The sequence below is a fragment of the Aotus nancymaae genome, unplaced genomic scaffold, assembly GCF_030222135.1.
Source record: "Aotus nancymaae isolate 86718 unplaced genomic scaffold, 86718_ANA_hifiasm-v0.15.2.pri h1tg000090l, whole genome shotgun sequence".
NCBI classification, from domain to species: domain Eukaryota; kingdom Metazoa; phylum Chordata; class Mammalia; order Primates; family Aotidae; genus Aotus; species Aotus nancymaae.
In genome coordinates, this window is record NW_026988505.1 from 4,283,225 (window position 1) to 4,307,968 (window position 24,744).

General features: G+C 36.6%; 1 protein-coding gene across 1 annotated transcript in view; it reads left to right on the forward strand.

Annotated features, from left to right (window-relative positions):
* The window catches only part of CSMD1 (CUB and Sushi multiple domains 1), a 2,129,340-nt gene that overhangs the window by 2,096,712 nt on the left and 7,884 nt on the right, over positions 1–24,744 (forward strand). Inside the window, exons 58-68 of the mRNA XM_064369795.1 lie at positions 2,840–3,016; positions 3,638–3,817; positions 6,239–6,412; positions 7,000–7,173; positions 8,442–8,515; positions 11,820–11,931; positions 13,557–13,736; positions 15,051–15,095; positions 18,020–18,181; positions 18,967–19,079; positions 19,895–19,982. Of these exons, the coding sequence (XP_064225865.1) occupies positions 2,840–3,016; positions 3,638–3,817; positions 6,239–6,412; positions 7,000–7,173; positions 8,442–8,515; positions 11,820–11,931; positions 13,557–13,736; positions 15,051–15,095; positions 18,020–18,181; positions 18,967–19,079; positions 19,895–19,982 (1,479 nt within the window). The remainder of the gene's footprint in view (positions 1–2,839; positions 3,017–3,637; positions 3,818–6,238; positions 6,413–6,999; positions 7,174–8,441; positions 8,516–11,819; positions 11,932–13,556; positions 13,737–15,050; positions 15,096–18,019; positions 18,182–18,966; positions 19,080–19,894; positions 19,983–24,744) is intronic.

The window sequence follows — 24,744 nt, forward strand, 5'->3', positions numbered from 1 at the left end:
ATGAAGTTGCATTATATGACTAAAATATGATGGTGAAAATAACAATAGCATAAGCTACAAGCCACCTCATTGCTAACACTAACACATCACATCTCATACTAGACATTTCACATACAGCATGAGTAATTTTGTTACAGGTGGGAATAAGTATTTTTATAATACTCATTTTATAGTTAAAGGCAGTACATCTAAGGAATTTAAATTGATTGCTCAGGTTTATTTAGCTTGCATGAGCAAATAGTCACATCTATTTAACTCAATTTAACAGCAATTTTTCTTAGGTAGCATGTAAAATGAACAGTACTAATATTTGTAAACAATAAAGTATATTTAAAATAAGTATAATGTTATTGTAAACTGAGTTAAAGAAAAATATGTTTTAGCTGAAGAAGTCACATTAACCAAATGTATTTTTTATAAAAGCGTATTTCAAAGGAAAATAAACTCAAGAAACAGAAAATATGGCAAAGTTTAAACTTATAGGTTAATTTATTTTTTCTCTTCTAATTTATTTTTCTTTCTTCTCCTCTAAATTTAATCTATTGTTTAGCTTTAGTGTCAGTCCTCTCTTATAATTTTACATCATTGCATTAAAATAAAAGCAGAGATGTTGACATTGCCTTCTAGTCATTTTCGTAGTTATTATCATGAGTAAAAGTGGTTTTTGTCAGCCAGAAAAAAGAGAAAACTAATCATGAATTGTCCTTTACACTGTACAATATTTGAGGGGACTTTCTCAATAATAGGACAGCATTATGATGGTACTCATTCATTAACAGTATTAGCTAACTAACATTTTAGTTTGCTTACAAACTGAATTGAATATTTTTCATCAATTATTCGATTCATTTGAGTATTAGTTCTACATAGGTGGGTTTTGAAGATTTACACATACGATTGAATAGCAGATATAATTAGAACACAAGATGACAATAACATCACTGTCTTCTTTTCGTTTGTTAAACTGTGAATTGCGGCCGGGCGCGGTGGCTCAAGCCTGTAATCCCAGCACTTTGGGAGGCCGAGACGGGTGGATCACGAGGTCAAGAGATCGAGACCATCCTGGTCAACATGGTGAAACCCCATCTCTACTAATACAAAAAATTAGCTGGGCAGGGTGGCGCGTGCCTGTAATCCCAGCTACTCAGGAGGCTGAGGCAGGAGAATTGCCTGAACCCAGGAGGCGGAGGTTGCGGTGAGCCGAGATCGCGCCATTGCACTCCAGCCTGGGTAACGAGCGAAACTCTGTCTCAAAAAAAAAGAAAAGAAAAGAAAAGAAAAGAAAAACTGTGAATTGCACCAAATGCCATTCCTTTCTGTGACAGGCTTTCCGTTAGCACATCTACACAGTACCTGTTGCACATTACGTGATGAATAAATGTTTGTTAAATGAATAGTTGTCTTGGATAGTCCAGCCCTTAATTATTGCAATGTGAAATTTTAATATATATTATAGTCATCACAAAACTTTCAAGTTTTAGAGAACCTTAAATATTATCTGCTTCTGGATTGGTAAATATATCCCAACTCATACGCCAACCAGGAAACTGCTAATAGATCTGTGTTAGAAAGGATCAGAAGTTAAATCTGAGCCATCAGAGAAGAGGACTGTGATTGAATACTTACATCTGCCATCAGCGTTGGTGCAGGAAGCACCAGCATGGGCACTCTGTAGTACTTTTTCCAACAAGATCCAGTTCAACCTGAGCACAAGTGCATTTTTTCTATGTAAAAAGGAAGGTAGCCCCTCCACTCCCAGTACAGTGACTTTTATATGCTGTGCAAATTTTGCAAGATGTTTTCTTCAATGTTTTGAAGAAGAATGTACCTTTGTTCTCCAGGCCAGATTTGAAATTGGATCAATCAAATGTGCAAAAGTATTTTTAAATATTTTGATGGTTCTCGGAGGCAGTCTCATGATAGATATTATTCTTATCGAAACCAGCCAAGGGCCACATCCTTTATTTACCTGCCTATTGTATATTATTGTGACAGTGCCAAGGAGAAAATATAGCAATCTTTCTGGTAAAGAGGCTGAACTAAAAAAGGAAAAAAAAAAAAATCGTAGATTGAAATGTTCACCCTGAATAGTACCCAGCAGCAGCTAAACTTTGTTTACTGGCTAAAGAGCATAAAAAATAGACAGAGAGTAGACCTGTTGCACTCGCCATCATTAATTGAGGTCTTACTGCCTCTACGTGGCATTAAGAGCCTTTTGAGAGAAATACAAAGTTCAGTCGTGTCAAAGCCAATTAACACAGCTGCCATTAGATCTGGTAATATTGAGGACACCATTTTACAGAGCAGTTAAAGTGCAGTCATTCATATTTCTGAGGCTTGCTTTATTTTCCAAAGTGAATTCTCCTAGAGATGTAAAATGTGACCTGAACTGCCTAGATTTTTAAAAACGCAGTGATTACCTAAAGGAAGATGCTTTTGTGTTGCTAATATCATAGATATTCTTTCGAAAAAAAATCACAATAATTCTGTCATGGTATTAAGAGCATTCAATCCTCAAATAGCAAGGCTGTTGAAAACATCCCATCCCCAAACAGCAAGGTCTTGTACTTTCGGTGCTTTAACTCGTGTTTTAATTTGTCTGGAAGTAATTCACTTTAGAAAAGATACATTGAAAGGTTATTTTTATATTTATAGCTAATCGATAAAATAACGCATGAGTCATAATGAGGCATATATTAAGGAACTCCCGTAGGATTACATGCTTTGTTTTTGTAATAAATGCGTGCTCTATTGCATCGATAACCACTGCTCTCCTGTGTTTGCTATTTTCATCCCGGGTCGCTCACTGTGTGTGTTGTTGTTGTTGTCTGCTTGACAGCTGTGTCCTGTGGCAACCCTGGCACTCCCACCAATGGAATGATTGTGAGCAGCGATGGCATTCTGTTCTCCAGCTCGGTCATCTATGCCTGCTGGGAAGGCTACAAGACCTCAGGGCTAATGACGCGGCATTGCACAGCCAATGGGACCTGGACAGGCACTGCTCCCGACTGCACAAGTTAGTAACTGGACATCAGGGTAGAATCAGACATTACTATGAATATGAAGTTCACTCCATCGGGAAAAAAAAACTGACTTTAAGGTGTTATACTGATTTTTTCTTAACTCATAGAGAAAAAAAGGAAAACTATGTGTGTGATATTGTGACTCTATTTCTTAGCTACTTTAAGATTTTTCTCCACTTTCTTATTTGTATGGCTGAAGCTACTTTAAAAGGCCAGTTGGGTCAGACATTGTCAAATTGAAGCCAAAAAATGTCCAGACTTTCTCTGTCCAGAGACCATTGACTCTGTGGAGAAAGAAGAAATGTCTTTGGTTCTCTGACTGCAGGCTTCGTGTTGTGCTTCTGATTACACACCAGGCCTAATTAGGGGCTAGTCAAGGGGTGGCAGCCCGCATCTGCACAGCCAGCTGCCAACAGGATAGAAATGAGTGATTCTTAAAATACAGGTGTCCCCCCTGACAGCGAGTCTGAAATCTCAGAGGGTAGTATGCTTTATTAATTCACTGCTTAACCATGCTCAATAACAGCTCAAAGAGAGTAACCTGAATAGAAATGATGACATTCATTTCATGATAAATGAATTTTTCTGATTCTTTCCTGTTACCTGTTTGTCAGTTATAAGTTGTGGAGATCCAGGCACACTGGCAAATGGCATCCAGTTTGGGACTGACTTCACCTTCAACAAGACTGTGAGCTACCAGTGCAGCCCTGGCTACCTCATGGAACCGGTCACGTCAGCCACTATTCGCTGTACCAAAGATGGCACGTGGAATCAGAGCAAACCTGTCTGTAAAGGTTTGTGTCATGACTCTTTGGGTTTTACAGATATGTGTAGAAGTCTTCAGTGAATTATGCTTTAATTTTGCAAGCATTTATGTAGCCCTTCTAGAGGCTAGGAATTCTTGAAGACCAATTTGCAACTATTAAATCACTTTATTTTTAGAATACTTCCATCTCAGTTTTACAGATGGAAAAACTAACTCACAGAGAGGTAGAGGAACAGGCTTAGGATCACAAACCAGGAACTGGAGATGTCAGGGTTACGTGATGGTCACGCCACCTCTGGAGTCTGTCTGAACCCCAACGCTTTGCTGTCCTGGGTAAACCTGTGACCCTGGCTGTGTTTGGTGTCATGGTGGATATAATGGTGAATCTAATTGTGGGAATTTAGAGGCAGGTTGGAGAGACAAGCAATCACCTGGTAATGGCAGAGTACTGGTAGAGAGTGTTAGCACCGTGAAGTTTCGTGGGGTTTGGTTGCCGAGACTGAAGGTGACACTCACCGACAAGGCAGAAAGAGGTTTATGACTCATGCGACAGGACCCTCTGGGCGAATCAAGGCAGGCTCAAGCCCATCCAGGCGGCTTCAGCAAAGCAGAGTTAGTGGACTGGGCTCTTTCAGTGACCAGGAAGTAGGGCTGAGGGCAAGCTGTACAAGGGCCAGGGATTTGCATGGTGATGGCTTATTTACCAGAAGCAAAGAACTATCCAGTCTTTCTTATCAGCTGTTGCAGAAGAAGTACGAGAAGCAGAGGGGAAGAGCAGGGCTCCAAAGTTGCCAGTGGCCAAACATAAGAAGGTGGCGTTCTCCTCTTTATTAGACTAGAAACAAATAAAATACTGAGAGAGGGAGAGCTAGGACACTCAGAGCTTAATGGAGAAAGTGTTGTCACCAGTGGGGTCTGCCAGACAGATGGTTTTGTGTAGACAGCATGATGTGAGGCTTAAATGTGACCTGGATGCTTCAAAAACACTGCTTTCCCTCTCCTCTGATGTGGGTGTGTCCTTGGACCATCCTGCTTTCTTCTCCCAGTAGAGTCGAAGGACCTCTTTGCCTTCCCTTCTGTTTGTCATAACTCTTAGTACTACATCAGCTATATAACAGACACTAGGTAAACGTTTAATGAAATGCACTAAGTTGTGTTGTCAGTGTTCAGGTCAAATGGTCATGATGGAAATTGCTAATAAAATAGACTTTCTGCATGGTTGTGTGAATTTTTATCCTCTTTCTAGTACCCAGTGTGTTTATAACAACACCATGACCAGCAAGGCCCTACCAGTTGGGACCTCTTTCTCTCTCTGTCCCTCCTTGAACATGTCTCCTCCCATTTCCGCCTTCTCCCCACCCCCCGGGGACCCATGTAGTTCAGGTCTCTTCCAACTGGGGCCTCCCCCTGGACATTCCCTTGGACCAGAGCACACATTTCCCCAGCCCTCGCTGTAGGGGTTCAGGAAGGATTTGTTGGACAAGTGAATGGATCAGTAGAAGGTGGAGTGGTGAGAGAAGGACCCATTTCCAACGTTTGAGTTGCATGTGTGATTTGAGTGTGTTGGCCTGTCTTTCTCACATGAGAAGGCATGAGCCTGAACACACAAAATGCAGACAGGCAGGCAATTATTCTCTTATAATGCCTCCTGTTACCTACAGGGTCACTTGGAAACTTCCATTAATTTCAAAAATTAGGGACACTCTTGTACCTCCAGAGAAGAAGGATTTTAGACAAAGGGTTTTGAATTTTTGCCCCCACAGTATGCATTTTGGTATGATTTCCAGAGTGAAGGTAGAACTGTGGGGACATCACCCATGGGGAAATCCTCCCTAGAAACCAGGTTCTTGTTCTCACTTCCACAAAGTAGACATCAGGCTCCGAGGCTGTGATGAAACACTTGCAAGTGGCATTTCACAGGATCTGCTTTAATCACACAAGCATTTCTAAAAAAAAAAACATTCAGCAAATAGATGGACAAACTGTGTCTTCTGGAAACTATGTACCATCTTTAAATAAGAAATACAGATGGCCAGGAAATTTCTTACCATCTGTGCCTATAAATTTGTGTCATCTGACCAACTCCTCATTTGAATTGTCCTTGGTAACCATCATAAAAAGGCACAAATTACACTAGAATGTTTCTTCCTTGCTTGGCCTTGTATATGTTGAGAATGTCATGTTCAGTCCTGTTTTATTTTACAGTGTTATATGTTTTGACATGACTTTGCTTTTATATACTTGACCTATATTAATGAAGAAATATTCTAAAAAGTTTTATTATTTTGATGTAGTATCTTCCTTGTAAATTCCTTTATTTTATTGTATTTTTAAAAAACCTATGTAGATATCTTTTGTAATTCAGGTAAAATTAAAATGTGAGTCGTTTGAACATCACAGCTGCAGTGGCAGCTCCAGAATGTTGATCTTGTTTGTTCTTTGGAAACAGCCGTGTTGTGTCCCCAGCCGCCGCCCGTGCAGAATGGAACAGTGGAGGGAACGGATTTCCACTGGGGCTCCAGCATAAGTTACAGTTGCGTGAAAGGCTACCAGCTCTCTCACTCTGCCATCCTCTCCTGCGAAGGTCACGGGGTGTGGAAAGGAGAGGTCCCCCAGTGCCTGCGTAAGTTCCACAGCAGAACTTGTTCCACTCGTTACAGGAGTGTAGGGCTGCGACAGTGCCAGGTCATCAGGGCACACCTTAGGTTACATCTTGAGGACCTTCCTGGTTGGGAGTAATAGCCCTACAATATACAAAAACTCAAACCTGAGACTGTGTTGCCCAAGAGCAGAGTCTCTTTTTTGAGACAGATCCTCAGTCTGTTGCTCAGGTTGGAGTTCAGTGGGTCAGTCATAGCTCACTACAGCCTCATTCTCTTGGGCTAAAGCCATCCTCCCAGCTCAGCCTCCCAAATACCTGGGACTACAGGCATATGCCACCATGCCCAGCCAATTTTTGTATTTTTTGTAGACATGGGGTTTTACCATATTGCCCAGGCTGGTCTCAAACTCCCGAACTCAAGCAATCCACTTGCCTCCACCTCCCAAAATGAGATTACAGGCGTGAGCCACCATGCCCAGCCTCCTTTTAGTCTTTTCCTTGTTTAATAGTTAAAGCTACAGATTTAACTGAAACTAGTTAGCGAGCTCAGTTGGTGAAGCTGATCCAGGAACATTGAAGGCTGACTTCTTCCTGGTTGTTTTCCATAGCTGTGTTCTGCGGAGACCCTGGCACCCCCGCAGAAGGGCGACTTAGTGGGAAAAGTTTCACCTTTAAGTCTGAAGTCTTCTTCCAGTGCAAATCTCCGTTTATACTGGTGGGATCTTCAAGAAGAATCTGCCAAGCTGACGGCACATGGAGCGGCATACAACCCATCTGCATTGGTAATAATTATAATACAGCCCTGGTGATATTTGGGGTTATTGGGGCATGAGGAAATTTCATTCTAAATGAAAACTGGGTCATTTGTGATTGCATAGATAGTGTTCCCACAGATAGTTTTCTGCGCAAGGTAATATTCTTTGCACTAAAGAGGACTAAACACTAATCAGCTAAACCGATGGGCGGCCTCCTTTAAATCATGCAAACTAAGCTTGGTGTTTAAGTCAGAAGTCTGCTAAAGAAGCTGCTAGACTTTGTTCTCTGACCTCAGTGGCTGTCCCTCCTCCTGTCTACCTCAACTGCTAATTTCATTGTTTAGGGAAAAGGTGCAGTTAGGAACACTCTCTAAAGCAGCCCTCATCAGAGAGACAGTCTTGCTATTTTTTTTATTGCTGCAGAGTTGAGTTTCATTGTTGAGTTAATTTTTTTCATTGAGATTGACTAAGCAGAATAGGCTGTTCTAAAAACTTTTAGTAAAAAAGTAGTAATTATTCTTGATTTTTTTTAAAAAAATTGAATGATATCTATCTAAAAAATATAGTATTAACAAAATATTGTCATTGAAGCATTTTTTCTAATTATAGGAATATTTGCTGTCATTTGATTTAAACTATTGCTATATAGTAGCTATCTCTACACTAAAAATATTTTTCTTTCCCCTATTAGGTTAGCTGCCCTAGATAACAAGTTTTAAGAAGTTATCTATTTTGTGTTTGTACTGGCAACTGTAGAGCCACAGATAAAAGAGCTGAAGTGCCATTGGGTTGCCCCCGTCCTACATTTTTTGAAAATGTCACTCTTGGTTTTTCATATGCTTCAATTTTAAAGCATGAAATATATTTTTCATTTTGAGATCTTGAGGAAAATTAATTAAAGAAATTCAGAATAATGTAATGGGTAACCAAATGAGATGGCCATTAATTGAATCCTAATAAACCAAAAGATAGTGATAGATCATTATTGAGGATAGCATATCATTGACCAAACAAATATGTTTCTATAGAAAAAAGCCAGACAATGGGAAAAATGTACTTATTCTTATCTAAAAAGAACATACTGTGCTACTTAAAGTCTAAAAATTAACATCTAAAGAAGATGTCTTGAAGAGAAGATAAAAGTAGCAATTTAATTTTTAACTTTCCTGAAAAACATTTTGCACATTTCTCAAAACAAAACCTTCTCTATTTCATGAGACCTTTCAGTAAAAACTGTTAGAGTTCCCATGATAACCATATGGTGCCCTGTTTTCTTTTTAAATCACAAATTTCAGGGCCTGCCCATAACACCTGCCCAGACCCTGGCACGCCACACTTCGGAATACAGAACAGCTCCAGAGGCTATGAGGTAGGTCATCGCGGATTTTCTATGTTTTCTTTCTGGAGATAAAAAATATATTTGATACTTAAGCAAATATAAATGCTTTTACGTATCATACCTTATTCAGGTTATATTTATCTGAATAAAATTCATTCAAAGGGGACTTCTACATGTGTTTTTAACTATAAAAATGAGTATATATATCTTGCTTACTAGATAATAATGGAATGATGCACGATTTCAAATAGAAATTAACATTACAGTTGCTATGTTAATATCTATTTGAAATCGTGCATCATTTTCTTATTTGTCTGCTAAACTCACATGGCAATTCTCAAATTGGGGTAACTTGTCACTGATTAGTTCGCCATAAAAGTTCCGATTTAGGGACTGGATATGGTGGCCAAATAATATTAAATTCTAGAGACAAAAACAGGAGAAAATGTATATAAGCCCCTTACTCTAAGCTTACTTGTGAAATTAGTTCTCCATATGATCTTTAAAGTTCTATGAATTATTAGCGTACTAAATAATACTTCAGCACATTCATTTGACTTTTAATAAAATGAACGTTAACACTTCAGTGAATATTGGAGAAATACCTAAAAGTGGAAGGTAATGAAGCTTGAAATAAAATATTTTAACCATCTTAAATACTCCCATAACTTCACTGCTCTCTGGTTGTATGCCTTTGAAAACAAAAGTTAAATATATATTGTATCTTCAAGTTAGGGATCTCATCAATTAAGAATAAAAAATCTTCTTCCTCAGCCACTTTCCCCATCTTTCATGAGCATGAAAACATTCCCATTTTACTGTCTGATGCACAGTGGCCTTTTCCTTGTAGGTCTCTTGCATCCCACAGAGGAAATCTTTACAGGGAACCAATATGCTAACTCCAGCACATTTTCTATTATGTCTCAAATATTGCCATAAACTTCAAGTAAATACTTCAGATATTTAAATATTTAATGCCAAATTGTCAAGAAATATTGGAAAATAGTATATGTGGGTATCACTCTCAGTGATTCACTATGAAAAATAAAATTTTTATCACCATTGCTTTGAGCAATTCTTAACCTGCCTATGTACAACTTACAGTAATTACAAGTTGGTGATGACCATATTTTGCGACATAGTTCTATAACCTATCATGTGAAACTAATAGGGTTGGATAAATCCTTCACCCTCCTTATAACAAATTAGCTACACTAACATGAATAATCGATATTACCTAACAGTAAGATTACTAATAAAGAGCCCAGACACCATCTTTTAAAAAGATGGTTGAGACTGTGAGATGCAGCTCTCCCCAAATGTTTTTTTTCCTTCCTTTATTAGGAATGTTTTAGTTTTTAATGTAATTGATGAGATTGTTGTCCATTTTCTTTAGCACCATATGCTGAAACATCACTTGCACAAAGTGAGCCATTTCAGTTTGAAATGTCCCTGTGTTATGCTATGTTCATCATGCAGCTTAAATGACTAGCTCCCATTCTCCAGCCAGGCATGTCCCCTAAACCCACAGCTCCAGGGTTAGTGTATGATAATCAAGTTAGCGTGGCTTGGTATATTCCACTAAAAGAAATTTTATTGAGAAGGAGACTGTATTTTCTTTCTGCCAGTAAATGACATAGGCTGTCCATGATCTTCCTGACAATGTCAGCGTGTTGACCAGGACGTCTGATTGGAATTGCTGTCATGCTTGCATGGAGCGTTGATGGACAATCTTCCTGATAGAGAGGAAATGAGCTGGGAGTAGCAGCTTGAGCCTGTAAAACCAGCACTTTGGGAGGCCCAGGCAGGAGAATCACTTGAAGCCAAAAGTTTGAGACCAGCCTGGGCAACATAGCAAGACCCTATCTCTACAAAGAATACAAAAAATCAGCTGGGCGTGGTAAGGTGCACCTGTAGTCACAGCTACTCAGAAGGCTGAGATGCGAGCACCACTTGAGCCCTGGAGGTCCAGGATGCAATGAGCTATGATTGCACCACTGTGCTCTGCACCCTGGGCAAGAGAGAGAGGCCCTGACTCTAAAGTTTAAATCCATCAATCAATCAAGAATAAATGTGTCAACCCTTTCCCATCATTGAATTTCAATTAGCTATTGATTTAAAATTTAGATAAATTTGCACTTTTCTTAATAAATTCCAACTTCCATTTTATTAGGTGCTAGAAGCAGCATTTTTTCTCCTGAAATCATTTCTCACTATTCAGTGTACCAGCTATTTCTTTGTGTTTTACTTATAGTTATTCTTCCCAGAATCCCAACAAGGGAGGTATGGGCTTACTCCCGCGAGAAGGCAGACACAGGGAATTAAATAACTGGTTAAAATTCTCAGAGCAAGAAACAAGAGGGATATTCAACTCTTCAAACTCTAACTTGGTACACTTATGTGCCTTCATAAATCAAGCTTTAAGGAAATGGTTTGGTCCCAAGCCTAGCTATCATGATTGCAAACCTGCCTTCCCTGTGGGGTTGCTTTTCTCTCCCTTTGTATGTGGGACATGCTGGCCTCATGCTGCAGATACGCAGAACCATGGACAATCTTCGGTGCCCTTCAGTGCATGACCATAGCTTATCTTCTAAAAAAGATATTTACAGATCACAGGAAGATGCCCCTCAAGACCCTTCTGGTTATGTTAGGAAGATACTTAGGTAAATAAATATGCAGGCAATTCCAGGACATTGCAGTGAGTGGTACAGATAACATCTGATGTTGGGGAAATGCATTTGAGCAGCATGTGATCTGTTCTTGGAAGATCAGAGGAGCATCTGCAGGGGATGTGAAATTTAAGCAAAGTACAGAGAATTAAGTGAGGGGTTAGCTTTGTGAAGCCCTGGTGAGGAAGATGCCTCAGACATTCAAATAACACTAACTAGTTTGTACAGTTTGAAACACTAGAAAGACAGTAGAGTTTTGGTGGACTCTGTATGAGCAGGAATTGACCAGTCCCCTAGGAGTGTTAACAAAATAATAAATACCAATTGTTTAAAATGTGAGTGGCAAGAAGAAAATGAAAAAGGAAATAATAATTATTACAAACAAAAAAGAGAGAACTCTAAATTTAAAAGCCATAACTTCTTTACCCAAACAGCCTTCTAAATTTTCAGTTTGCAAAGATCTTACATTATTCGTTGAGCAATCTACATTGTGTATAAGACTTTAACGTGCAGTTAAAATGTACATGTTGATTTAGACAATAACTTGACATTAAAGTGAAAAATTGCTGCTCTCCTTTTACCTCAAATTGTGCTTTCAAGTATCACTATTTTACACTGTGCATGTTCCCTTGGCCTCTGAAGCTGGTATTGGATTTCCTCTCTAGGTTGGAAGCACAGTTTTTTTCAGGTGCAGAAAAGGCTATCATATTCAAGGTTCCACGACTCGCACCTGCCTTGCAAATTTAACATGGAGTGGGATACAGACTGAATGTATACGTAAGTGTGATTTCTTCCACCACAATCAGTAGTAACCTATTTACTGTGAATGTCTGAGAAGTGTTTACCACTAAGGGAAATAATGAGAAATTATTTTTAATTTCGTAATCCTAAGCTTTGGATGTCCTCAAAGTTTGGTTTCCTAGAAGTGGCAGCATAGGCATTGCCTGGACACTGGGCTGTGAAGTCAGTTCTCAAGCCCCACCCTTGACCTTGAATTGGAGATTCTGGAGGGATCCAGGGAGGAGAAAAAGGAAATGGTGTAGTTTAAGAAGTGCTCCAGGAGATTCTAAGGCACAGTAAAGTCTGAGAAACTGCTTGAAATCGAAGATAAGTGAATAATATTATATTTAACAGTCTTAGAAAACTTGTTTGTGTGTGCTATTGTTCTTCTAGGATATTTGCATCGAATTACTAAAGAGAGGGTGAACTGAATAATGTCGTATGTCAGAGTTGAAGTAGAACTGTTTAAAATATTATTCTCACTATAATATGAAGTATATAGAAATTGATCATTCAAATACATACTTACAGATCACAGTTTACTTTGTGACTTAATCATGAGAATTAGAAAATATATGTGGATGATAATTATGTGAATTATTGATTTCACTCTCTCTGAATTAAGTGAAATACAGTGTCTTATTCTTACTATATTAAACATAAAAACATTTGGAGACTGTTATAAAATATCTTAATAGTATATGAGGTGTAATTTTTGGTTGTGTTTATTTTTAAACTATCATCTCTGCTCTAAATCACTACTCAAATTATATGTTGATAGTATATGTACATATATGTATATGCATACACTTGTATATATATATATGTGTTTCTATATATAATGGGGCTTGATAATATCAAGTATTTGTTATGGTTAGTAATTAGTGAAATAGTGACAATACTTAAAACAATTGTATGCACAAGTTTAAAATTGTACACTTGTTTTATAATAATATGCCAATCCTTTACTTCAGGCATATATACAACCTTTATAAAGAATAGAGTTATTTGAGATATAGAATATATATTGCAATCTCATTTATTCCTAAATTATATTTTAAAGAAAATAAGAATCTATAATATTTCAGTTAAGTTTCTAAATACACATCAAATTTTTACCAAAATAAATTATTAATGAAATTGAATAATAAATTTGCTAGTTTTCACTAGAAAAAATTCAAGGCATACATCTAAGTATGCAATAGACTATATAATTTTTAAGACTGGGCTTGCTTTTAAGGATCTTTAACATATTTATTTTAGCAGTATAGCAGAAGAGTTTTCTATTTTGAAGCTGTGATCTCTACTTTAAATCTTTGCACATAATTACCTATCTATAAATATATGTAGAATGGGTATAGTGGCTCATTCCTTGTAATCCTGGCACTTTGGGAGGTCAAACAGGAGAAAAGCTTGAGGTCAGGAGTTCTAGCACAGCTTGGGCAATATAGCAAGACATCATCTCTACCAAAAAATTACTTATATATGTATATACGTGTGTATATACACATACACACTGACTGCATAACAACTTCCAAACTATTTTGGTCTATTTGTTTCTTTAGACACATGTGCTAAGTTTACAATAAACAAAGTCTCCATGTTTCCTGATGTTGTTTCAGCTCATGCCTGCAGACAGCCCGAAACCCCGGCACATGCGGACGTGAGAGCCATCGATCTTCCTACTTTTGGCTACACCTTAGTGTACACCTGCCACCCAGGGTTTTTCCTCGCAGGTGGATCTGAGCACAGAACATGTAAAGCAGATATGAAATGGACAGGAAAGTCGCCTGTGTGTAAAAGTAAGTCATTGATCAAGGAGTGGCATACTTTTCTAAAGAGCAAGGGCAAGGATCGGCTGCACATCAGGCTAGCTTCCATGTGTGAGACCCATAAGTCAGAGCATGAGGACTGCAGCATCGTCACCTGCCTCAGTCGTACCTCATGTGCGTGAGCTGTGTCTGTGAATGTGCGTATCCTACGTGTTTATGCAATGGTGGCAGAGCTGAGTGGATATATAGTATAATTAGTATGCAATTAGTACATCATAAAATGATTGTATTATTTTAAGCCAAAAGAAAAAAGTTATTTGGCTAAAGAAAAGCATTCTGAGTTAAAATGAAAATAATACTCTATATTTGCAGAAAAACAGTAGTTCTTAGAGATGAAAATGAATAAATATCGCCAAGTATCCTGGAATATATAGATGAAACTCTGTGTTATTTTTAAGATCACATGCTGTTTGTGGTAAAACACAAGTTTATGTGTTCTTGACAGTGATTCTACTTTTTAAAATTACAAAGGCAATTCATCTGGAAATGATCCATTAATTACAAATTTGTGTGTTTCCAAGTGAGAGTCATCAGCTTGGGTCAGATTTGATGATGGCTACATTTTCAGGTCCCCCGCCCCCCCATATGTAATTTATAAATCCATGGAGTATAAACAGCATAAACCAAAAATGATGGAGTATGATAAAGTCACCGACCTTAGGTTTTATTTCCTGGGGCGTATTTATAGTTCTTATATTAGGGATTTTAAAGAGACTTTTTTTTTCCCTTGTGCTTCCCTCTTAGAAACAGAGAATGACAACTTTTTAAATGGTAACTTATAGTTTGATATAAAACTATGAAAGCTAAGAAAATATGAATTAAATCTAGCTTGATAGAACAAAATGAACATTCTGCAATGGAAATAATTTTGTATTTTTCAATAGTAATTTATAAATTGATTGATTTGAGTGTGGTATTGGACAATCAAGAGGGACTACAACATCATGATTATGTGGGGTATTACCTTTTAGTATGTGGCAGGGTATTCCAAAGAGGATATGAGAAAAGTCGTAGAAGCCACCCTCCTTTGCAAGGCTCTCTGTTGTAGCACTTTAAATGGAAATATAAGTAGCTAGATATATATTGATTTTTCACCCTTAAACTCCACTTTCCCACAAACACCAAGAATATTCTGCCGTAAAGGCATGGGTTCAAAATGTATATGTATAAGGTATTCATATAAAAATCTAGAGAAAGGAAAATTGCTTCAATTTGACATTTTTTCAAACTTACTCAAAAATAAATGTTTTTTTTAAAAATGATAATTTGTCTTTTTACTTGTAGGTAAAGGAGTGAGAGAAGTTAATGAAACAGTTACTAAAACTCCAGGTTTGTATACCAGAACAGTTACAGATTTCAATCAAATAAAGTAATTTGTTCTCTACTCTGCACAGCGAAACAATTTTCAACCTTTAAATTTCTGAATCCATTAGTCCATGACAAAGTTAACGTTTCAGTAATTTAAAACACTAAGCCTAGGTGGAATTCTGCTTATTTCACAACAATAATTTGTTAATGAAATAACATGACTTTGCTTAAAAAGAAAACTTTTGGTGTTATTACACACAGTTTCACTCAAACCTGCCTTCGGCATTTGGTAGAGAGAAGTGAAAGCATTGATCATGCCATGTGGTATAATGGAGAGCCTTATAAAGAGGGTTGCAATTTTTTCCTCCACATGAGGAAGCTCATATTAATGAGGCTTTTTTACAGTGCAAGTTGTTCATTTGAACAGTTCAAAACGTGGAGCCCAATTTTTTTCCAAGTATCTCCATTCATTCAGGCATCCTTTGCCTTCTAAAATGTTAATTATAGTTTTTTGTTGTATGTGATGCCTTGCTAAATGCATTATGTAGCAAATCGCAAAGATGGAGTTCTATTTCCCATGGAAAGTTTTCACTATACAAATTCATCTGGCATATTGTATCTGTGTTTTAAATTTAAATTCTAAAAATAGCAAAATTTGTCCCAAATTATATTAAGTTGGGTATTTTGTTGTTGTTGTTGTTTTATTAGAAACAGAAAACCTTTGTAAATATATAAGATCACTTGACTAGTACTTTCTTTATTCAGGTTTTAACACTGTATTTTTGGACATAAGCTCTATTTTAGAATCAAACATGGAAAGAGTATTTGTAATGCTATTGTCAAGATGCTGTGTTACACATTTAATTCTTAGACAAGGCAAAATGTGCCAATATGACTAAAGAGATTTCTCCAATCTGCATAATGAAGAATATAAAATACTTTTTAAATCTTTCTAGACTATTTTGTTTAAATATTACCTACAAATCACATACAGAAGTCAATGCTCTTTATCCAGGCAACAATTTCTTCAGTGGAAGAAAACACAATCTCTTTTTGTTATTATTGTTGTGTGTGTGTTTTGTTTTTTCTTTGCTTATTTTGTTTTTAAGATATTGAAATATCTAGACACTCCTTTTGTAGGTACAAACATTATCATCAATATTCCTTTTCTTATGCTCTTGGAAGGGAAGTGCTAATTGAATGTGATTCTTCATCAAGGTGGTACGTTCTAGTACAGCTCAGCTATATGGTTCCGTCATTATACTGCAGGCTGCCAGCAACAAGTGATATTATAAAGACCCAGAAAGATGACCTCTGCCACATGACTGGTGGTCATATTTTAATACCCAGAAGCCAAAGACATTGGTTGTATCTTACCCTACCCAGCCAGGCCTGGTCCATTCCTGTGAAACCTCAACAAGATTAACTTAAGTGAATGCTTGAACAAGTGTATTAATATCTTCAGAAAAGCATATAAATTCTAATTAGAGAAAACAATCTTTATGTACTTTAAAGACTATTCATTTTATTAATGGAAAATAAAATCATTTTGGGGGTTGCTGATTAAAATGGGGGCCTCAGTTGTGCTGGCAATGGCTGTCGATGTGTCTAAAATCAGTTATTTATAAGTAAATGTGTTAGATACTTGTGTGGATATATCAGTTCTTAACTTATTATCACTATTATTATGAGGAAGTGGGATCTACTCTAGGCCAAAGGAAGCTATTACCTTCTGTTCTTCTTTAACACTTCTCTTGCTAGGCCGAGTTTTGTAGGTTTAGTTTGCCTAGGAAAACAAGAAAATGGCCATTTGGGCTGGAAAGAGAAGCATGGGTGCAGGCACAATACACTTTTGTCCTCATTATTTGCCACTATACGTGGACTTTCTCAAAAATAGTTTAGGGGGACATGAATCTTCATTTCCACCTAGTAACTCAAGTGATGGATTTCGACCAACTATGCTTATCATGAATCTTATCTAATTAAATAACCCATGCACATCATAAGGCAAAAAACAAAGAGAAACTTTGGAATCATCATGTAGATTTATATATTATAGTTCATGTTAATGTGTGAAAATGGCAGGATTTTATATGCATTTTTAAACAGACACATGAAAAATAAGTTTATCTTTTTCTTAAGCTGTGAAAACAAGAGGAAATATCTCAATAATCTTTGCAAGTTTTCCTGTCGATGAATTCTATGCTTTAAAAAGACTTTGTGCCTTTTATTACTGAATTTAAAAGGCATATATAAAAGAAACATTTGAAATTATTGAACCCATCTTTTCTTACTAATGGAATATTTTACGCAAAGAGATTAAAGAAGAGCAGGAGAGCATGAATGGGAGAGATTGACTCTAATTACAAAATAAAGACCTCAGAAATGAAAGGCCTTTGTCTTCCTAAGTCAGCTTGGTGCTGGGATATCCAGTACTTGGTACTAGAATACGTGAGCTTTTTCAGGGCAGCAAATTTCTGTCCTATGATATATATCAGTTCTTCTGAGCCTTCCAAGTCTTTCAAATAGTAGACTTGGATATTATTGAAATATCGGTAGTGATTTCATGGGTCAGGTAAACATATTTCTTACTAAGCACAATAAAAACTAAACTAACATTAGAAGTACCAATTCACCATACCCCAGGACCTTGGAAGGTCTGTTAAAATAGGTGTGCTTTGGCTTCTAAAAAAAAAAAGAAAGAAAGAAAGAAAAAAAAAAACCCATAAATACAAATGTCTATTTGCATACCATAATAATCTTGGCACCTGCTGCTTTGAGTTTCGCACATGCTATGAACCATGGTGCACTAGGCTCCCCTTGTCTTCATCATTGCCCTCATCTGTGATCTGTCACTAGGAGTATTATGCCTTCTATGTTTAGTAATGTCTGAATTTATTGTTTGTGTGTGTGCTGACATTCATCTGTTTCCCCACTTCCCACAGTTCCTTCAGATGTCTTTTTCGTCAATTCCGTGTGGAAGGGATATTATGAATATTTAGGGAAAAGACAACCCGCCACGCTAACTGTTGACTGGTTCAATGCAACAAGCAGTAAGGTGAATGCCACCTTCAGTGAAGCCTCCCAAGTGGAGCTGAAGTTGACAGGTAGGTCCCAAAGAATTCACTGAATGCACAGTGTGAGCGGAATACACCTGTTACCTTTTCACAGAGACGTGATCTAATAAGCATTAAGTACTTACTAATGTTGCGTTGGCTTTGCTTATACCATAACTCATTGGAGCCTCTCCCTAGCCATGGTAGGTTGGTATTATTTTCTGATTTTAAAGATTACACAACTGGTACAGAAAAGTGAACCAATTTGCTCAAGATTATGCACATAAAGTATTAAGTCAAGAATCTGAGATTCACATCCAGTAATGCATGTCTCCAAACTTTATTCTTTTAAAACTTTTTTCTTAAGTCATGTGCTCATAATGAGATTTTAAAGTCACCATACAATTAATAAAATACAGCAGCCTTGATTTATATGGCAGACACTATTTTAAGCACTGTGTGTGTTTATCTTTTTCATTCTTACATTAATTCTGTGATGTAACTATTTTCATTGTACACTTTTTGTAGAGAGAGATTTTTTAATTAACAAAATCAAATATGTTATTTCTTATTCTTTCTGTGGAATGAGGATATTGAACATAGTAGAATTATACCTATTCAAGATAGATAAGGATTTAAGAAGTGATTTTCAGGGGAATAAAAAGAAGCTCCTAGGCTAAAATTTACAAATAAAAATAAAACTTCTGTTTGAGTTTTCTGTTATCAATGATGTTATCATCTCTGTATCACATTTCACATCAAATGAATTAAAGGACTGAATTACTAACTCTTGTGAATTTCTCTAAGGTAAGCCTGACCTGCTGATCTTTTCACAGGTGTTTACAAGAAGGAGGAGGCCCACTTACTTCTGAAGGTTTTTCAAATTAAAGGTCCGGCAGATATTTTTGTAAGCAAGTTTGAAAATGACAACTGGGGACTGGATGGTTATGTAAGTACATGTGTGAGGTCTGTGACAAAGCACAGGCTTTCTAATCATCTCTCTGTGCAGAAGAGAGGCCTACGGATTGGAGGCTTCTGAGTAGAGCAGTCTTGTGTCTGCCCCTTGAAAACTCAGCAGTCTCTCTCCTTGACAGAGGCCACTTTGCTCCTTCATTTCGTAATGGAAAAAACCAGGTCTAGGAAGTGAGAAATAAGCTGGCCATCCATAAAGGGGCTGTTACTGCAGAGGACAGAATAAGACCTGAACTCCAGGATCTGTGATGTTACCGCAGTGTTACACCATGAGTGGTACAACAGAAATTTTCCAAGACCACTTCATGACCATGCTGCTTGTTCTAAAAGAAATCATTGTCAGATAAATAGAGAGATTTAAGATGAGGTATCCTTTTTTGCAAGTTAACCGTTTGTGTTCTAATTCACTATCTAACTTAAGAGTAGACAGCTCACATGATGTACCCTGACCAACAGCTGGGACACAAAGCGAGTTTTACATAATGTAGATTATTTCTTAGTTCATATGTTTGCTTCCATTAGAAAGTATAGTTAACATATATTATAAAAATTACTATCGTTTTCAAGATCAAAATGAGATTGTGAGCATTTACATACATCAGTTGAAGTTCACTTCTGTATTGATTTCTGATCTTTATAAATTTGTCACCAAAAGGAGTGCCAAAAATAAAAAATATTTAACCAGTAGTACCTAAATATGAGCTATAACTGTTATATTAAAAGGTATATTAAAATAAGATATTATTCATCCCTTTGTATACTTTTTTATTTCTTTTATTTCCTATATATCAGGTATCATCTGGACTTGAAAGAGGAGGATTTACATTTCAAGGTGACATTCATGGAAAAGACTTTGGAAAATTTAAGCTAGAAAGACAAGGTAAATTACACTTACGATATTTTTTAAAGCCAATATCAGTTTGGCTTTCAAATGATTTTGCTAAGAACAAATAAAAAAGACAACCTTAACAGAACCTAAACAAAATAATAGGAGAAACTAGCATATTTTACAGCTGAATGAAAAAAACATTTTGAATAGCAAAATAGACAAACACAAAGCCGGAAATAATGCAGTAAGTATGCCAGACATAAAATTAACATCTTTACTATATCAAAGCTATTAAAAAATAAGGGAGAAAAAGATGAAGATCAAAGGATAAGCAAACTATATCACCCAAAGAAACTAAGAGTTCTAAAAGTAAAAAAAAAAAAAAAGAAAAATGTAAGAGTAATTAAAAATGGCCAAAAAACGTATAAAAAGATCTTCAAAAATATATATACTTATATATACTAACAAAGATGATTATTTTTAGTTATCAGAATGGCAAAGATTAAAATATGGTTTTGGGTTGACAGTAGAAAAAGAGCCTCATGTTTAATTTTGGTGAATGTATGTTTAATGTGTCAGTACTTTTTTCATCCAATAATTTTCTCTCTAGAATTTTTTAATAAGGTAAATGTGAAAATTGTTTTCTGCATATTCAGGCATGCCCAAAGCAGGATTATTTTAAAAGTGGAAGTTAGAAATAACCTCTGCATGTTGAACAGCTGTCCTAAAAGAGTAGCTTCAATGAGTATTTTTATGCAACAAATTATACTATCTATGAAAAAATTGTTATTCAGTATATTTCTTTAAAAATGAGGACTATATATTGATGTCGAAGGAGATTTGACTTATAAATGAGAAAAAAACTTATTCTACATAGATAGGCAGACAGATGGATCCTGCTTCCTTCTTTATAGCTTTCTCTACTATTTGATTTTTGCCTTAGTAATTAAAGGAGGAACATATGTGGAGACAATCATTAGATCTGAATGTTACCTCATCTGCTTGCTATTTTTGTGATCTAGAATGAGTTACAGTATTCCTGAGCCTATCTGAAAACTCAGTACAGAAGTTCCTAAGGTTGTTATGAGATTGAGAGACCACATAAGCAATGCTTTGTTCATGCTAAAGCTATTTGCACAGATGTCATTATACTTGTTAGAACTCATAAATAAAAGGAAATGGATTTTTGTAATAACATTGGTACCATATTTCTCCTACTTGTAGAATACTATTCACACATTATTTTTCTAAAGTAGAATATTACCATATAGGCTTTGATACCAGAGCCACCTTTCAAAGGAATGTGAGTGTACAATTTTGTGATGATTAGCACTGATGAACTTATTTTGTAAGACTTTTATCAAAGTGCTGAATTTAAAAAAAGTCTGCTTGGCCTGTAGAAAAGAAAAAAAGAACTTGATTAAAAAGGATAACTAATCATAAAATACTTCCACTATTCCAACCACAGTATTATTAAATAGAAGAGCATTATAATGTTGGCAGTGGCTGAGATTATATTTTAAATTGTGTTATATTATTTTGAGGTAATGAAATAGAATAAATGCATTAGACCAACACTAATGATGGGTAATGTTTTTTTCTCTCGCTCTAAGCCAAATCCTGGAGTTATTTGTCCTCCTTTCTCTCTGTAGCACACGCTCTAGTAATTTTGTTTAAGGACACCCCAGTGAGCTGTACAAGATGCTGTGTAGATGTCTGAGTTTACTGATCCAATGAACTTGACCTGAACTATCAGTTTGCTTTTACAAATGTTCTTTGCATTACCTCATTTCTTTTTAATCTAACAAAAGAACAGCTTGCTTTAACAAGGAATTTGTATTCTCATGTGATAATGAGCTTATTGTCAGGAAAAATAATTTACTTTACAAAATAATTTGACTCGCAAGTAAGTCCTGCCTTTAACTAATTAGAAAAGTTTACGTTTAAGTAATTCTGAAACAACAATCATTCATTTAAGAATGATGGTAAGCATCTATTTTTATGGATAAAATAAACAACCTCCTAATTTTCTCTATTCAGTAGATAACCCAAAAAATGTGATTGTCATTAAATGGATACTAAAACAAAATTAACTTGAAAGACAACTTTAATGCAAAAACTTAACAATAAATTAGTTTCCCCACTGAGATGGAATGACCCACCCCTAACATACACACAAAGAATGAAAGAAAATACATAAAATTATGTACCTAATAAGTGACTTGTATCCAGAATATGCAAAGAACTTTTGTGACTCAATAATACAGAGACAAATAACCGAACTAAAAAATTGACAAAAGATTTGAATAGATATTTCTCTAAAGGCGAGCAAATGGCAATAAGCCCATGAAAAGATGTTGATTATACTCATCGTTAGGGAAATGAAAATCAAACACGGGGATACCACTTCACGTCCACAAGGACATCTGTGATCTAAAAGTCAAACAGCAAAGAGTGGCTGGGGGCGGAGAAACTGGAACTGTCGTACTTTGCTGGGGAAACGTGAAATGATGCACCTTCTCTGGAGAACACTCTGACAGTTCGTCAAATAGTCAGAGTTACTGTAAGCTCCAGCAATTCCATTCCTACATGTGTAGCCAAAAGAACTGAAAATATATGTCTCACAGAAACTTGTACATGAATGCGTAGAGCAGAATTATTTATAAATAATAGATACAAGCAAAATGTCTATCAATGGATGAAAGGATAAACAATATGTAGTACAGCCATACAATGGAATATTAGTCAGCACTGAAGAGGAATAAAGTACTGATGAATGCTACAGCATGAATGAACCTTGAAAACATTATGCTAAGTGAAGAAAGATTAAAAAGGCCAAATATTGTATAAATCCATTACAGGATGTGTCCATAACAGGCAAATTCATAGAGATTGAATATCAATTAGTGGTTGCCTGGGGCTGAAGGTTGGGATGAAGAATAAAGCTAAGAGATACTGAGATTCTTGGGAGGGACAGCAGTCTTCTAAGTGAGATTATGGTGATGATTGTACCACCCAGTGAATACACTGTAAAAGCCTTGGACTGTATGTTCAGCTTAAGTGGATGAATTATATAGAACAGTCATGATCCATATAATGACATATTGGTCAATGAAATATCTGTTATACACCAGTGACCCCATAAGATTCTAATAAAGCTGAAAAATTCCCATCTCCTGGGTGACTCCATAGCTGTCATAATGTCATAGGGCAAGGCATTACTCATGTAGGAACCACTGGCTGTACCTATAGCCTGGATGTGCTGTAGGCGACACCATCTAGGTGTGTGGGTGCACCCTGTGAGGTCACAAAATTGCCTCATGAAGCATCTCTCAGAATGTATCCCCAACATTAAGTGCTGCAGGCCTGGATGTGCATTTGTTTAAATAATGCTCTTTAGAAAACTGAACGGCCTAGCTTATCATATATGCAAAGACACTCACTCTCTTAAAGAAATGTAAATTCGGCCGGGCGCGGTGGCTCACGCCTGTAATCCCAGCACTTTGGGAGGCCGAGGCGGGTGGATCACGAGGTCAAGAGATCGAGACCATCCTGGTCAACGTGGTGAAACCCCGTCTCTACTAAAAATACAAAAAATTAGCCGGGCATGGTGGCGCATGCCTGTAATCCCAGCTACTCAGGAGGCTGAGGTAGGAGAATTGCCTGAACCCAGGAGGCGGAGGTTGCGGTGAGCCCAGATGGCGCCATTGCACTCCAGCCTGGGTAACAAGAGCGAAACTCCGTCTCAAAAAAAAAAAAAGAAAAAAGAAATGTAAATTCAAAAATAACTAAGTACTGTGTTTGATTTATCATTGTAGTAGCAGCAGCAGGTGCAGTTGCAACAGTCATGGAACCAATAATAACATGTGGAGGGAGGGCGATAAGAGGAGGAGGAAGGAAAGGGGGAAGAGGGAGGGGGAGAGGAAGGTAAGGAGGGTAGCTGAGGGATCGCACACAGCTGTCCTTATGTTATTGTAAAGACCCTCACAGGACAGTGGTTGAATGAAATTGCAGCGACTCTTAGGACAGCAATTAGGTGGGACATAGCAACACTAAAAGGTACAAATTCTGTTCATCAGTAATTCCACTCCTGAAGATTTGTCCTATATAATAGTGTAGACTCCTGCTAATGTGTAGACATAGGCAAGAGATTTCGTTGCAGCATTATAGAAGATACTGAAAACACCCTGAATGTCCTTGGAGAGTTGACTGGCTAAATAAATGTTGTTATATCTAATAAATAGAATACTATACACCTTAAAAAATTAAATCTGATTCATATATGCCAATAGAAGAGCCTCAAAAACATACTGTTAAGATCAAAAAGCCACATACACAAAATGAAAATAATATTACCAATTATAAAAATAAGAAAGAAATAATAACTAATATTTAGAGTACATTGTTGGAAGGACAATTTTTAAATCCCTCAACTATAAAGAGGAACTGCCTTATAGGGCAAGGAATGATTCTTTATTTTAATTTTCCTTTATAATATTTGTTTTTGTATCCCTTTATGACATTTTAATTACCACCATGTGTGTATATTAACCTTCAGATTATTCAAACAAGGGTAAATAACCAAAATTAACTAGAAGCTGCTGGCAGTATAATAACCTCACAGTAAGTTTGGTTATATAATCCACAAAGACCTTCATCTGGGTTGTTTTTCGTTTTCATGTGAGATGTCTTGTGACATTTAGATTTACCAGTATTTTATTATTTGGAATTTTGATATCTATTATGGACAAAACTATGTAGCTTTGTTTTCAGATAACAGAAAGTAACTGCAGTTAATGTAAGTAGAATATAC